This window comes from Pavona decussata, unplaced genomic scaffold (assembly GCF_977016875.1).
Source record: "Pavona decussata unplaced genomic scaffold, jaPavDecu1.1 SCAFFOLD_262, whole genome shotgun sequence".
NCBI classification, from domain to species: domain Eukaryota; kingdom Metazoa; phylum Cnidaria; class Anthozoa; order Scleractinia; family Agariciidae; genus Pavona; species Pavona decussata.
The window spans coordinates 1,144,662-1,157,500 of record NW_028145665.1 but is presented as its reverse complement, the minus strand read 5'-3'; the positions used below and the strand labels follow the sequence as shown (position 1 = coordinate 1,157,500).

General features: G+C 43.5%; 3 protein-coding genes across 3 annotated transcripts in view; 2 read left to right on the top strand and 1 right to left on the bottom strand.

Moving 5' to 3' along the window:
- The window catches only part of LOC146456041 (uncharacterized), a 3,484-nt gene extending 932 nt beyond the window's left edge, over nt 1-2,552 (bottom strand). The window contains exons 1-2 of the mRNA XM_085093648.1: nt 1,264-2,552; nt 1-124 (exon numbers count right to left, since the gene is read on the bottom strand). The exon at nt 1-124 is cut by the window's left edge and continues 932 nt beyond it. Of these exons, the coding sequence (XP_084949774.1) occupies nt 1-122 (122 nt within the window). The 5' untranslated portion in view covers nt 123-124; nt 1,264-2,552. The remainder of the gene's footprint in view (nt 125-1,263) is intronic.
- Nucleotides 2,553-2,850: 298 nt separating this feature from the next.
- On the top strand, nt 2,851-5,655 carry LOC146456040 (uncharacterized). The gene is made up of 2 exons (XM_085093627.1): nt 2,851-3,092; nt 3,192-5,655. Exon 2 carries the CDS (start codon nt 3,503-3,505, stop codon nt 5,507-5,509), a length of 2,007 nt encoding a protein of 668 aa, XP_084949753.1. The 5' UTR covers nt 2,851-3,092; nt 3,192-3,502; the 3' UTR covers nt 5,510-5,655.
- An 895-nt stretch (nt 5,656-6,550) lies between these two features.
- LOC146456039 (uncharacterized) lies at nt 6,551-10,122 on the top strand. Its single transcript, XM_085093626.1, has 2 exons — nt 6,551-9,907; nt 10,007-10,122. Exon 1 carries the CDS (start codon nt 6,560-6,562, stop codon nt 8,906-8,908), a length of 2,349 nt encoding a protein of 782 aa, XP_084949752.1. The 5' UTR covers nt 6,551-6,559; the 3' UTR covers nt 8,909-9,907; nt 10,007-10,122.
- Nucleotides 10,123-12,839: the final 2,717 nt, after the last annotated feature.

Sequence of the window (12,839 nt, the reverse complement as noted above, 5' to 3'; positions counted from 1 at the left end):
TCCTCGTCAAGCTTTTCTATTGCTGGGTCTGTACCAAGCATTATGTCATAAATCTTTGGGATTAAAGTAGTGATAAGAGCCAGGATAGCTTTCGCCTTCTCAGTGACGCCTGGTGTTTCCATAACTGTTAAAAGGATAAGGATGCCAATCGCAATGGCAATTAACCTCAAAACAAGTATAGTCACACTTGCTCTGAGAGGCATTAGTTTGTTACACGCCGCCTCAAAAAGGCTCTTCGGGATCACTCTCGTATTTTCTTCTGTGCAGTTGATCGGTTCGTTTTCCTCACCATGCGCTCTTGCTTTGAAATCTCTATACAGTTTTGCAGCGAGTTTGGTGTATGTTCTGGTAAAAGCTCTGTAACACATCCAGATGTAGTAAAAAGTAACTACAACCAGGCTGGTATATGGTAGGATGCCTGGCAAGTGCATCAAAATTCCTCTTATAATAGTCAATGAACCGATTGCGATACATATAACAATGGAAAAAAGGAATCCCAAGGAAATAGTAGATAGGGAAAAATACGCGACCGCCCATATGCAACAATTTCGTCGATTACGTGTGTTATCACGCATTCTACGGTGATAGGCTGCCAAAGGACACGAGTGGAGTAGAAAAAAAAAAACCTTCACAAGGCACACTACCAAATATACTCCAACTATCAATGGTAGGAGCACCAAATAGACAAGATACCACAAACAAGCACAGCGTTGCTCCCTGCATAGAAAACGTGTTTTGAAAGCATCGAAAGTAACTTTGAAACATCGCAGGACGATGGATGGTTGTGCGCGAAGATGGATCTCTATTTCTTCACAGAGGTTATCATGAACAATTCCCTTTTTGTCTCCAAACTTGTCACAGATAGGACAAGGCTTAGAGGGAAGTAGTTTATGTACAATTGTTAGCAAGACATTCAATAGCGAGATTACAATGAATGGAATGTAAGCGTAGTCAGATAGGGTTCTTCCAATTTCGTAATTCCTGATCCAGAGTTCTGGCCATGAACTTGCAGGAAGAACCAGTTCTTGAAGCTTTTCAACAGAAATAATAAGCACCATTGAAAAACTGGTTAACAGGAAAATCTGTGCCAGCTTCCATTTAATAGAGTCAGTAAACGAGGATAGTAACTTACCTATGTAGCTACTAATACCCAGTGGGTTTGTTCCAACACGGAGGGCAATATTAATGCTTCCTGTTTCTGTTTTGATTTCAGTAGGTTTGAAATGGCAAAATATAACAGGGAAGTAACACAACGATACAAACCCGATAAGAAAAACCAAACTTGTGAACATTTTGTGCTGCCAATCCCAGCCAGTATTTTCACCAACTGTCTTTGTGGTCCTATTCACGCAAACAAAGGAGCCATTTTCTGCTAAATGTTTGTAACAGAGAACTGTCTCAAAATAGCAGGGTTCCTGAATAGAGCCTGAAACTTCTTCCAGTAACGCCATTGTGATCAAATCGTTCATAGAGAGCTGTGTGTTGCTGAAATCTTCTGTTGCCGGTCTAAGAGAACATAAAACATCCACTTTTAATTATTTGTCCCTCGAACGATTTTAGGAACACCGTCACTAAATCACTGTTGCTTCTGGAAGGTGTTGATATGTCTCGTCCGCCGTGATCCTCATTGCTTCGCATCAACCAAATCCAGATCTCTGCGAGTTTATTGGAGGAGTGGGACAAATATGTTTGGTTCAAGCACTTGTCGTCCACTAGTTGCTCGTACTTGAAGTCCAACGAAACAATCGTGTGTTTGTTAAGTGTCTTCATGGCTTCTGCAAAACACAAGTTGACAACTTTGCAGTCCCAAACACATCCGCTTTGTCCATCGTGCAAGGCAATAGATTCGCCTCCCCCTTTTATCGGAAAACTCAATACTGCAGTTAAACAATAAACAAAAGTGAAGAATACAAACATCATTTTCCTGATTGAGTCTACTACACTGATTTTGTCAAGGATGCCGTTGGAAGTCTAGCCGTTTTACATGTAATATTACGACCTCAAATCGTCTTGCTTTTCCGAAGAGTTCCACAACCATATATGGAAATTCAGATGCAGGAAGTGAGGCTTAAAGGGTAACTCCCGCCTAGAAAACACCTTGGTAATAATGGGGTTGACAGGCCCGCGCGACTCTCACGTGCGTGTTTAAGCCCTTAAATCAGAGTTTTGCCCTCACGGGTATGTCTTTTAGAAAACACCCTATGAGCGGTGTCCCCTGTAAATTTTCTTTTGGCGCTGGATTTTCTTCTTATTAAATGCCATTTATGATTTGGAAAATGGCGCGATAGGCACTGAACAAAGCCAAGAAGGATTATGGAAAATACTTTAAAAAGCATACAAATTTTGGTGCGAGCTACCCTTTAAGAAACGAAAGTGGAAGGTCAATGACATCGAGACACCTAAGATCAACAATAACATTATGCTGAATGACAACTCTAAACAAGACCACCCGGGCGACAACATTACGAACAACCCTAGTATTGTTTAATTGTATATTAACCGGTTTTATGAAACAGATGCAATGTAATGCGTTTAATAAATATTAAAACAACCGCAAAACTACAAGTTTGGTTGTACTTTCTTTGCAGAACTACGCGGCCGGGATACGCGGGCACTACCACGAACCGTCAGATTGTTTTGCATACCCAAAAAATCCCTGCATAAATCAAGCCATGTACCCAAAAAAATACTCGCCAAATTTTCCTGCCCAAAAAAATCTCGGAATCAAAAATTTCAAACCCAAAAAAATTCTTCGATTATCTCCGTCACTTGAAATTCGGAGTAGCCCCCTGGGATGCTTAGTCGGTGGACCACCCCTTCTGGACCGGCTCTATGGACCACTTATGTTGCGGACTGTTATTTACTGCGTGACATTCTTCTACAACTTTGTTTGTTTCGCATCCGTGTTTTCACTTGTGTGTAGAGCTATTCGTTATTTTGCGTCCTTAAGGTACTAATTAGTACAAATATATACATATATATATGCAAGCGCAGGAAATTTAGTCGTTAGTTTTCACAGTCATTTCAGTTTGATGCTGTAATTTTCGGTTCAAGTTGTAAACGTGTTTCCCGCTTGCCAGTACAAACATTCGGTAAGACTTATTTCTGCTTGTACTTTTTTTTTTATTCGTTCCCGGTTTACGTTATTTCTATTATATGTTCATAAGTTTTCTCGTTTTCTTTTTCCCTAGCGAACCTCTTTCGTTCCGTTAAAAAGTGTTAAAGGAGTGTTCGGAATAAACAACTGGTAATCACGAGGGTTCGTCATTTAGCGTTCTTGTCTGTTATCCCTCACATCGTTCGCGAATGTTTATCGGAGAAGTGTGGCGAATTTACGTATGGCTTCGAATTCGAGTGAGGATTTTGTATGCGAAGGCGCCGGCGGTGGTTCAACTGGACTTGATCATGGAGCGGTTTCCAACAAAGAAATTACATCTTTGAAAATTCACGTTCTAGATATCTTTCGTGGCTTACAAGGGTCTATGGTGAGATCGAGAGTTTGATGTCGCATCCTGAAGCTGTGAATGAAGTGTTGTTAAAAAGGGACTTAATCGGTACGGCTTTTTCGCGACTCGAAGAAGTTCAGTTCTCTTTACTCGCGCGTATCGATGGTAGTGAAGAAAGAAAGCGCCTTGAGGAATCCTTTGCTGTTCAGCTTGACAGAAGACGGAACTTTATGGCGAAAGTTAATTCCTGGATCAATCGTGAATCGGACAAAGGCTCTCAGGTCACGCCGAACGTAGATCCCGAAAATTCCATAAGTCAATTAGGATCGGCGAATTCCTCAGTTAATCGTTCAAGTTCCAAGTCTTCCGAGTCGTCGAAAAGTCGTGGAAGTGCTTCTAGTAAATCGAACAGTGTGCGGTTGCGTGAGGCTAACGAGCGACGCGAGCAAGCTCGACTTAAACTTCAGCAGCTCAAACTCTTTCAGGATCTCGAACAGCGGCGGATCGATTTACGAAAGGAAGAACAGAAACTGAAGCTAATGCATGAGTACGAACTAGCGACCGTGAGCGAAAACATTTGGATGATTCCAGGAGACGCCGCAGATTCCAAACCGGATGACCATGTTGTGAGCAGGGAAGGTCGTCGTTCAAGTAATCCGGTGGACCCTGAATGTGAGAGTATACCCAGGACCACTAACGTGCCGTTACCAACTATTCAAGATCCCATCGTGACGCAGTCAACTTCTGACTTTATCGGAGACGAACTACCGAAGAAGTCTGGTTTGAATCCTTTTGCTCCTGAGTGGCCTTGTGGAATACCAACAGCTTCCCTGGCAGACACCAATACTACACAAGGAAATACAGCTGACCCAATCAAGCAAAACGTTGACCAGTTGGTGCAGTCCTTGACTTCAGCGTTGAACGTAGGGTTTAATTTGCCCAAAACGGAAATACTCACCTTCGACGGAAACCCCTTGGAGTATTGGAAGTTTATTCACAATTTTGAAGTGAACATTGTCGGTCTGACGGACGATCCGCGAAAGAAGTTATCTTATCTGATTCAATACTGCAAGGGCGAGGCGAGAGAGGTGATTGAAAACTGTTGCATTCTGGAATCAGAACAAGGCTACAACAAAGCAAGGGACATTTTGCATCATCAGTTCGGGAGACCTCATTTAGTCGCGCGAGCTCACGTAAATCAGCTAACAAAGGGACAACCGATTAAGCCAGCCGATGGTGTAGCACTGCAGAAACGTGCTCGTCAAATGCTTAAATGTGAACTTACCCTTACAAAAATGGGTTGTGATGCCGACTTAAATAATTCAGAGACGATGTTGGGGATTATGGATCGCTTGCCGCTAAATCTACAAACTAAGTGGACCGAGCGTGCTGAGACCATTTTCAAGAGTGGAGGCCGTCCGCGTTTCAGTCATCTCGCCTCGTTTGTCCAACAGTGCGCCGACGCCGCGAACAATATGTTTGGTCAGCACTTAAGCGAAGCAAAGTCCAAAGGAAAAAGTTGTAGCAGATTCTTCCAATTAAAGAGTCCGAGCGAAACTTCTCGTCGAGGAACAACTCTTGCCGTGAGAAGTAGTGGTTCTGAGAACGCACGTGAAAGTCTAAGCGAGATCCCACGTGAGGGCCCACGCGAACGTCCACGCGGTAGCCCACATGAAGATCCTGGAACACGCTCACACGAGAGTTCAAGTGTTCTCCCACGCGAGAGCCCACGTATTATCACACGCGAGGTCACACGTAACGAACAACGCGGGATCACACGCGGCGATCGACATGGCAATACACGCAGCAACGAACGTCACGCCCAACAGACTTTCCCACCTCCGGATGTCCACACATTGAGTTCTTTATGTCCTTTGTGTTCTGGGCCACATACTTTGTCAAATTGCGAGTCCTTTATGAAGAAATCGTACCAGGAACGTTTGGATCTGATGTTCCAGAAACATATCTGCAGGAATTGTCTTGTTCCTGGTCATTACGCGAAAGGGTGCGCCACGCGCAGAGGTTGTGATCGGCCTGGGCCCAGTTGCTCGAAGCATGGTTAGCGCTAACCCGGGTTAAATACCACGACAACCTATAGGTTTTAATACCGCTTAACCAATGGTTAGCGTTAACCATGCTTCGAGCAACTCAGCCCTGGTTGTCAAAGAAAGCACCATGCACTGCTTCATCCCCCAGCTGTGTCTGTCGGCAACCAGGAACTAGCTAGTCTACCCACTTCATACCAAGCTTCTGCCACCGTTCTAAACAGTGCCACTGGGGCCGGAAGAAAAAGAGTTTGTCTACGAGTCGTCCCTGTACGAGTTGAAGGGTCGAGTGGGCAGTTCGTCGAGACGTACGCCCTGCTGGATGACGGTTCTGATGTGTCGTTATGTGATCGGCGACTAGTGCAGCAACTTGGATAAAACGGTGTTCAGCGTCAATTCACCCTTACTACTCTTAGTAGCGATGGTAAAGAGCAGAGTGGAATGGAAGTCAGTTTGAAGGCCAGTAGTCTGGATGGCAATGAAAGTCTCTCCCTGTCTCGAGTGTGGTCAGTGGATGGAATACCTGTGTCGGAGGGAAGTAATCCCATGCCAGATGACGACAAAAGATGGGCTCATTGGCGAGATTTGAATCTCCCTCAGATCGATGAACGTAAAGTCATGCTGCTGATTGGCGGGGATTGCCCAGATGCATTCTGGGTATTAGACGAAAGAAGAGGTGCCAGTAATGAGCCTTATGCCGTCAAGTTCCCGTTAGGATTGACCCTTCTTGGCCCCGTTGGTCCAGCAAATCCAAATCAGCATTTTCATGTCAACTTCATTCGTTCCCAAGATGATATGCTCCAGTTACAGGTCGAAAAGTTCTGGAAGACCGACTTTGCAGACCGTTTGGCAGATCCAGAAGTCTCTCTGTCTTTAGAAGACAAGCAAGCCTTGAAGATTATGAAAGAGACGGTGACGATGACAAAAGGCCATAACCAAGTTGGGTTGCCATGGAGACATCGTTCACCTTCGATTCGGAACAACTGAAGTCTTGCCGAGTCCAGGTTACGTTTACTCAGAAGACGACTTCTCAGGGATGAGAACCTCCACACGAAGTACAACGCTACTATGAACGAGTACCTGACCAAAGGTCATGCAGTGAAGATTCCCCCTGATGAGCTTCCTACTGACGGAAAGGTTGTCTGGTACCTTCCCCACCATCCAGTGTTTCATGCAAGAAAGCCAGAAAAGGTTCGGGTGGTATTTGATTGCGCAGCCAAGTACTTGGGTACTTCACTCAACGACCAGTTGTTGCAAGGTCCAGATCTTAACAATAATTTGATCGGTGTCCTGATGCGTTTCCGGGAAGAAAACGTTGCTGTTGTTTCAGACATTGAATCTATGTTCCACCAGGTTAGAGTAGACCCATCTGACTGCGACGCCTTGAGATTTCTGTGGTGGCAGAACGGTGATTTAACTAGTCCTCCAGACGAGTACAAGATGGTAGTTCATGTCTTCGGAGCTACGTCGTCTCCTAGTTGTACAAGCTTCTGCCTTAGGAAGACGGTTGAGGACAACGAAAGCGAATTTTCCGCCGAGATCGTTAACACAGTTAGAAGAAACTTCTACGTGGATGATTGTCTGAAATCAGTGAGGACAACCCAAGATGCAAGGAAGCTCGTGTGTGAGTTAACTGACTTACTGTCGCGTGGAGGGTTCCGTTTGACCAAATGGACGAGTAATGACCGTCAAGTTCTAGCAAATATTCCCGAGAGTGAGAGAGCGAAATCAGTCATCAACTTGGACTTGGATGAATTACCTGTGGAGCGTACGCTTGGTGTACAGTGGAATGTGGAGAACGATGAGTTTGGTTTCAAAGTCGTTGCCATGAAGAAACCTACAACCAGGTGTGGTATCTTACCTGTTGCAAGTTCAGTGTACGATCCTCTCGGATTCTTGGCACCATTTACTCTGTCGGCGAAATTAATGCTGCAGGAATTATGCAAGAAGAAAATAGGCTGGGATGAAGAAATTGTTGGCGAAGAATTGAGTCGCTGGGAACACTGGCTTGCTGACCTGCCTCGATTGTCTGAGATCAATGTCAAGAGGTGCTACAAACCAGCTTCATTTGAGGAGGTTAACCAAGTCCAGCTTCATCATTTCTCTGACGCTTCCCAGTACGCCTATGGTGCAGCTTCCCATTGGCGACTGGTTGATGCTGATGGTAACGTTCACTGTTCACTTGTCATTGGAAAATCACGTTTGGCTCCTTTGAAGGCAATTACCATTCCTCGGTTGGAGTTGTCCGCTGCCGTTGTGTCCGTTAAGCTGGACAGCATGATTTGGAGAGAACTGGACCTGCCTATTGGAGAGAGCGTATTCTGGAGCGACGCGACATCGGTTATCCAGATGATCCAGAACCAGACAAAGAGATTTCAAACTTTCGTAGAAAATCGTTTGTCAGTTATCCACGATGGCTCGAGTCCTGGTCAGTGGAGATACGTGGATTCAAAGTCAAATCCTGCCGATGACGTTTCAAGAGCTTCAACCGCGGAACAGTTAATCCAGAATGAACGTTGGTTGAATGGTCCTGCCTTCTTGTGGAGCTCCGAAGACAAGTGGCCTTCGCGTATTACAGTGGCGGAGCTCTCGGATGAACACCCGGAAGTGAAGCAGGAGGCTCAAACATTTATGACTTCGCGTCGGAACGCTTTAAGTCCCCTTATTGAACATTATTCATCGTGGGATCGACTAAAGAGAGGAGTTGCCTGGTTACTGAGATACAAGTGTTTCCTTCTCAGCAAGTTAAATGCAGCGAAGGCAGATTGTCGGCCACACATCGTTGGAGAAGAACTTTCTGTGGAAGAGATTGTTAGAGCTGAAAGGGAGATTATAGCAAGCGTGCAGCAAGAAACCTTTAGAGATCATTTTACTCAGGGGTCAAAGTCAAGAAGCCCTCTTCACAAGCTCTGCCCAGTGACAATAGACGGAGTCTTGTGCGTTGGAGGTCGTCTGAGAAATGCTCCTATCACAGAAGATGCTGAGCACCCGATCCTCTTGCCAAAGAAACATCACGTGACAGATCTTATCGTGAGGAAATACCATGAAGAGTTAGCTCATGCTGGCAGAGAGCACGTGTTGGCCTCCGTAAGGCTGAAATTCTGGATTATCAAGGGACGAGTAGCTGTGCGACGTGTATTAAGAGATTGCTTCAAATGCCGAAGAAGAAATGCGCCTACTGGGGAGCAAAGGCTGGCAAATTTACCTTTGGAGCGCCTTACGCCTGACCGTCCACCGTTTACGTTCGTAGGCGTTGACTATTTTGGTCCAATTCTCGTGAAACAGAAGCGAAGTCATGTGAAACGATATGGTTGTTTTTTTACCTGTTTGGCCTCAAGAGCTGTTCATATTGAGATCGCCCATTCTCTGGATACGGATTCTTTCATAGACGCCCTTCGGAGATTCATCGCAAGATGAGATAGACCACAGGTGATGCGAAGTGATAATGGTACTAATTTCCATGGTAGTGAACGTGAGCTGCGAGATGTACTCTCAGAGTGGAATCAGCAGAGGTTAACTAGTTTCATGTCCCAACGAGAGATCAAGTGGTTCTTCAATCCACCTACTGCATGGGCGGTGTCTGGGAAAGGATTGTACAATCAGTGAAGAAGATCCTCAAAGCCTTGGTTTTCAGAGCAAACTGTCGATGATGAATCACTTCTTACCCTGATGGCTGAAACCGAGTCTATTCTGAATTCTCGTCCGTTAACACCAAATCCTGACGACCCAGCAGATGCAGAGCCCTTGACCCCCAACCATTTGTTGTTGCTGAGGCCAAACCAACCAATGCCACCAGGAATCTTTTCTAAACAGGATCAGTACGGCCAGCGTCGTTGGCGACAAATCCAGTATCTTGCTAATATTTTCTGGAAGCGCTGGCTGGCAGAATATCTGTCCACCTTGCAGAAACGTCATAAATGGAGTTCCATAAGGCGCATTTGAGGGAAGACGACTTGGTTCTGATCGTAGAGGAGAACTCCCCTCGAGGTCAATGGCCTTTGGGACGTGTTGTGGAAGTTTATCAAGCCAAGGATGGTTATGTGCGATCAGCAAAGATTAAGACCAGAACCGGTTTTCTGACCAAACCAATCACTAAGCTGTGCTTCTTGGAGAATAATGTCCTGTCTGCATGAATCTTAGAGTTAAATAAACTGTTCTTCTGAACTCGTTTATTTGGGGCCGGAACGTTGCGGACTGTTATTTACTGCGTGACATTCTCCTACAACTTTGTTTGTTTCGCATCCGTGTTTTCACTTGTGTATAGAGCTTTTCGTTATTTTGCGTCCTTAAGGGACTAATTAGTACAAATATATAAAAGGAAATTTAGTCGTTAGTTTTCACAGTCATTTCAGTTTGATGCTGTAATTTTCGGTTCAAGTTGTGAACGTGTTTCCCGCTTGCCAGTACAAACATTCGGTAAGACTTATTTCTGCTTGTACTTTTTTTTTTATTCGTTCCCGGTTTACGTTATTTCTATTATATGTTCATAAGTTTTCTCGTTTTCTTTTTCCCTAGCGAACCTCTTTCGTTCTGTTAAAAAGTGTTAAAGGAGTGTTCGGAATAAACAACTGGTAATCACGAGGGTTCGTCGTTTAGCGTTCTTGTCTGTTATCCCTCACAACTTATCTGGACCCGGTTTAGAACCCACTATTTTCCTGCAAAAAAAAAAAAAAAAAAAAAAAAAGAGAAGGGCATGATAAGGCTTTAATATACACATGAATGCAGTTACATTAACCTTCGTATAATGTTGTGGCGTATACGCAGCTCAAGCAAGGCTGGGTTAAGGGCTTTTAAGAGGAAAAACGGTTTATTCGAGATAACTTTAATCAAGCGAATGACACTGAACCGAAATTTGGCAGAAAGAAGGGACTTATTGTCCTTTTAAAACACTTCTAAGCACAATGAGTGGTAGAAAAAGCAAAGATTTGACTGGTAGGCGACGGTTTTTTGAGAAAACATCAAACTAAAACGCTTTTCTAATAAAGATTAGAAATCTCTAGCCACTCACGTTTCGAATGATCGGCCATTGTTCTCTGAAAACATTTTGTCAGGACAAAGGTCATTTATCCGTCCAAAATTCAACCTTTGATTGTTTATAACTCCAATTTAAAATCTTGAGAACAGCTATTCCAAACGTAGAATGTTTGATATTTTAAATCCACATCGGAAACGCTAATTTATTTATCCATATAAAGAAAATTCGCTGCCATTTATGCAATTTTCAATTTTTGATCACGTGATGGCTCACGTGATCAAACTCATGTGTTAAGGAAAAAGAAAACAACGAGTTTTATAGTCAAGAAAAATTTCGTCCTGTTCTTGGCAGTCAAACCGAAGATATTCAGGATCATTCATGTTCTCCGAACCAGGCCTTAAACTGCTTGAGAGCAGACCTTCCAACTCTCACGATGTGGTCGCGATAGTCACGATTTCAGGACTCATCTCACGGTCTCACGATTTAACCTCGAAATCTCACGGTTTTCCACCGACAGCAGGTCTTCAATGAAACTTGATGGGACACTTTCCAATTTATTGTCAATGAAGCTCAATTACCCTGAGACCACAACCCCTTGCTACAAGTGGAATCCGGGAGAGGCTGAACTTAAAAATTCTAAAAAAGCAACTGGCGCATACAGTGATGAATACAAATGAGCGCCACATAATTTAAATTAAGGTACTTGTTTGTGTAATTTGTGTTAAGTAATGCTAAAAGGGCACTTATTATGGCAGTTTGAACACTGCTAGGTATTGTTAGCGTTGAGATTCCTTCGTTTTAAAACATTTTTGTAAATCACACTATTTGGGAACCAAATTTCAAGATTTGGAGGTTTTAGATGTTGGAAGGTCTGTGAGAGTATAAGTTGTATGGGAAACTTCAACCTTGAAATAGTTGAAACTCACACTTACCTGCTTGTGCCTCTGCATGGTTGTTGACCGTTGTTGGCTATTGATATTTCTTTGAACAGTAAGTCAAGTAATCGAAGAATTTCAAAGGCAACTGATGCCATTTTCACGATCGTCAACGAAAGCTAGTACTCAGACTCCTCACTGCAATATTGGACTGGACTCAGGAAATTAGAGGCAAATTTCAGAGTAAAAGGAGTGGCTTTTCTTCCGGTTTTTACAGTAAATCAATTTTTTCTGTCAAGACACATCACAACATCAAATCATGCGCCTATCTTTTTCGAAAAGCGGTTTTGGTCGAACAAGGAATGAAGATTTGGAATTATCTTGTTTAAAAGAGCAAAATGATACAAACAAATGTCTCCTAAATTGTAATACATTTAATACCAATCAATATAAAGAAACGCAGCTGTAAATTTCTGAAAATAAACCTTAGGTCCACATGGGTTGGAAGTGGTACATCATGTATTATACACCACTACCTCAAGGGGTGACTAAATATATTAGCTCATTCTTGTTAATGAATTTCTTCCTTATTTTTTCTTTTTGATATTGTGACGTGCCTCGGCAGAAAAAATACTTAACTGTAAAACCGGCAGAAAGGCCACTTTTTGGACTTTTTTGAACTTTGAAATTTAGCTTTAATGTTTTGAGTCCAGACCAATATTTCAGAGAGAAGCCTGATAGTAGTTTTTGTTGCCTTGTACATTCCCCGAACACTTGACTTATTGTTCAAAGAAACACCAATAGCCAACAACCACACAAAGGTACATTGTGTGTCCAGGCAGGTAAGTGTGAGTTTCAAACTATAGAGTGTTTTCATTCACATGGCTACCGGTCATATTGGTTTACTGAAACAAAAGAAAGTATTTGCATAAAAATAGAGTTCAATTCCCAGAGGTTTAGTTTGGGACACCAACATGGCCGCCATTTCTTTGTTTTGGGACACCAACATGACCGCCGTGACGCAATGTGAAAACACTCTATTTCAAGGTTGAAGTTTCCCATACAACGTGTACCACATATGCACCACAACATACCTAAGCTTGACAGATGTGAGTTTACAAGCCTTTTTCTTTGTGGTACGAAAATAGGGGGTCCATGGACCGGGTCCACACTATAAATGGCACATGGGGAGGGGGGGGGGGGAATCCATGGACCCTAGGTCTATGTTTTGCCCTCGCCTGCTTAGTCGCGCACTGTATGTACCAGAACTTTTTACTGCTATGCTATGGTATCCTAGACTGCGCGCAGTCGTATTTCCCTCAGATTACGCACGCAAAGTGACGGTAAAATTATGCAAATTAGAAAAGTTAACGAGGGGTCCCCGGAGCGAGGAAAAAGTACGACTGGGGAGGTTCCCTTGTTCCTCGAATAAACGTATTATTTTCCATGAGACAACAAGTCCGGCTTTTGACCTTGTGTTTCAGCATCAAAAGGGGCG

Coding starts and splice junctions, on each gene's coding strand:
- LOC146456040 (XM_085093627.1), top strand. CDS start 3,503: ATGTCGCATCCTGAAGCTGTGAATGAAGTGTTGTTAAAAAGGGACTTA.
- LOC146456039 (XM_085093626.1), top strand. CDS start 6,560: ATGAACGAGTACCTGACCAAAGGTCATGCAGTGAAGATTCCCCCTGAT.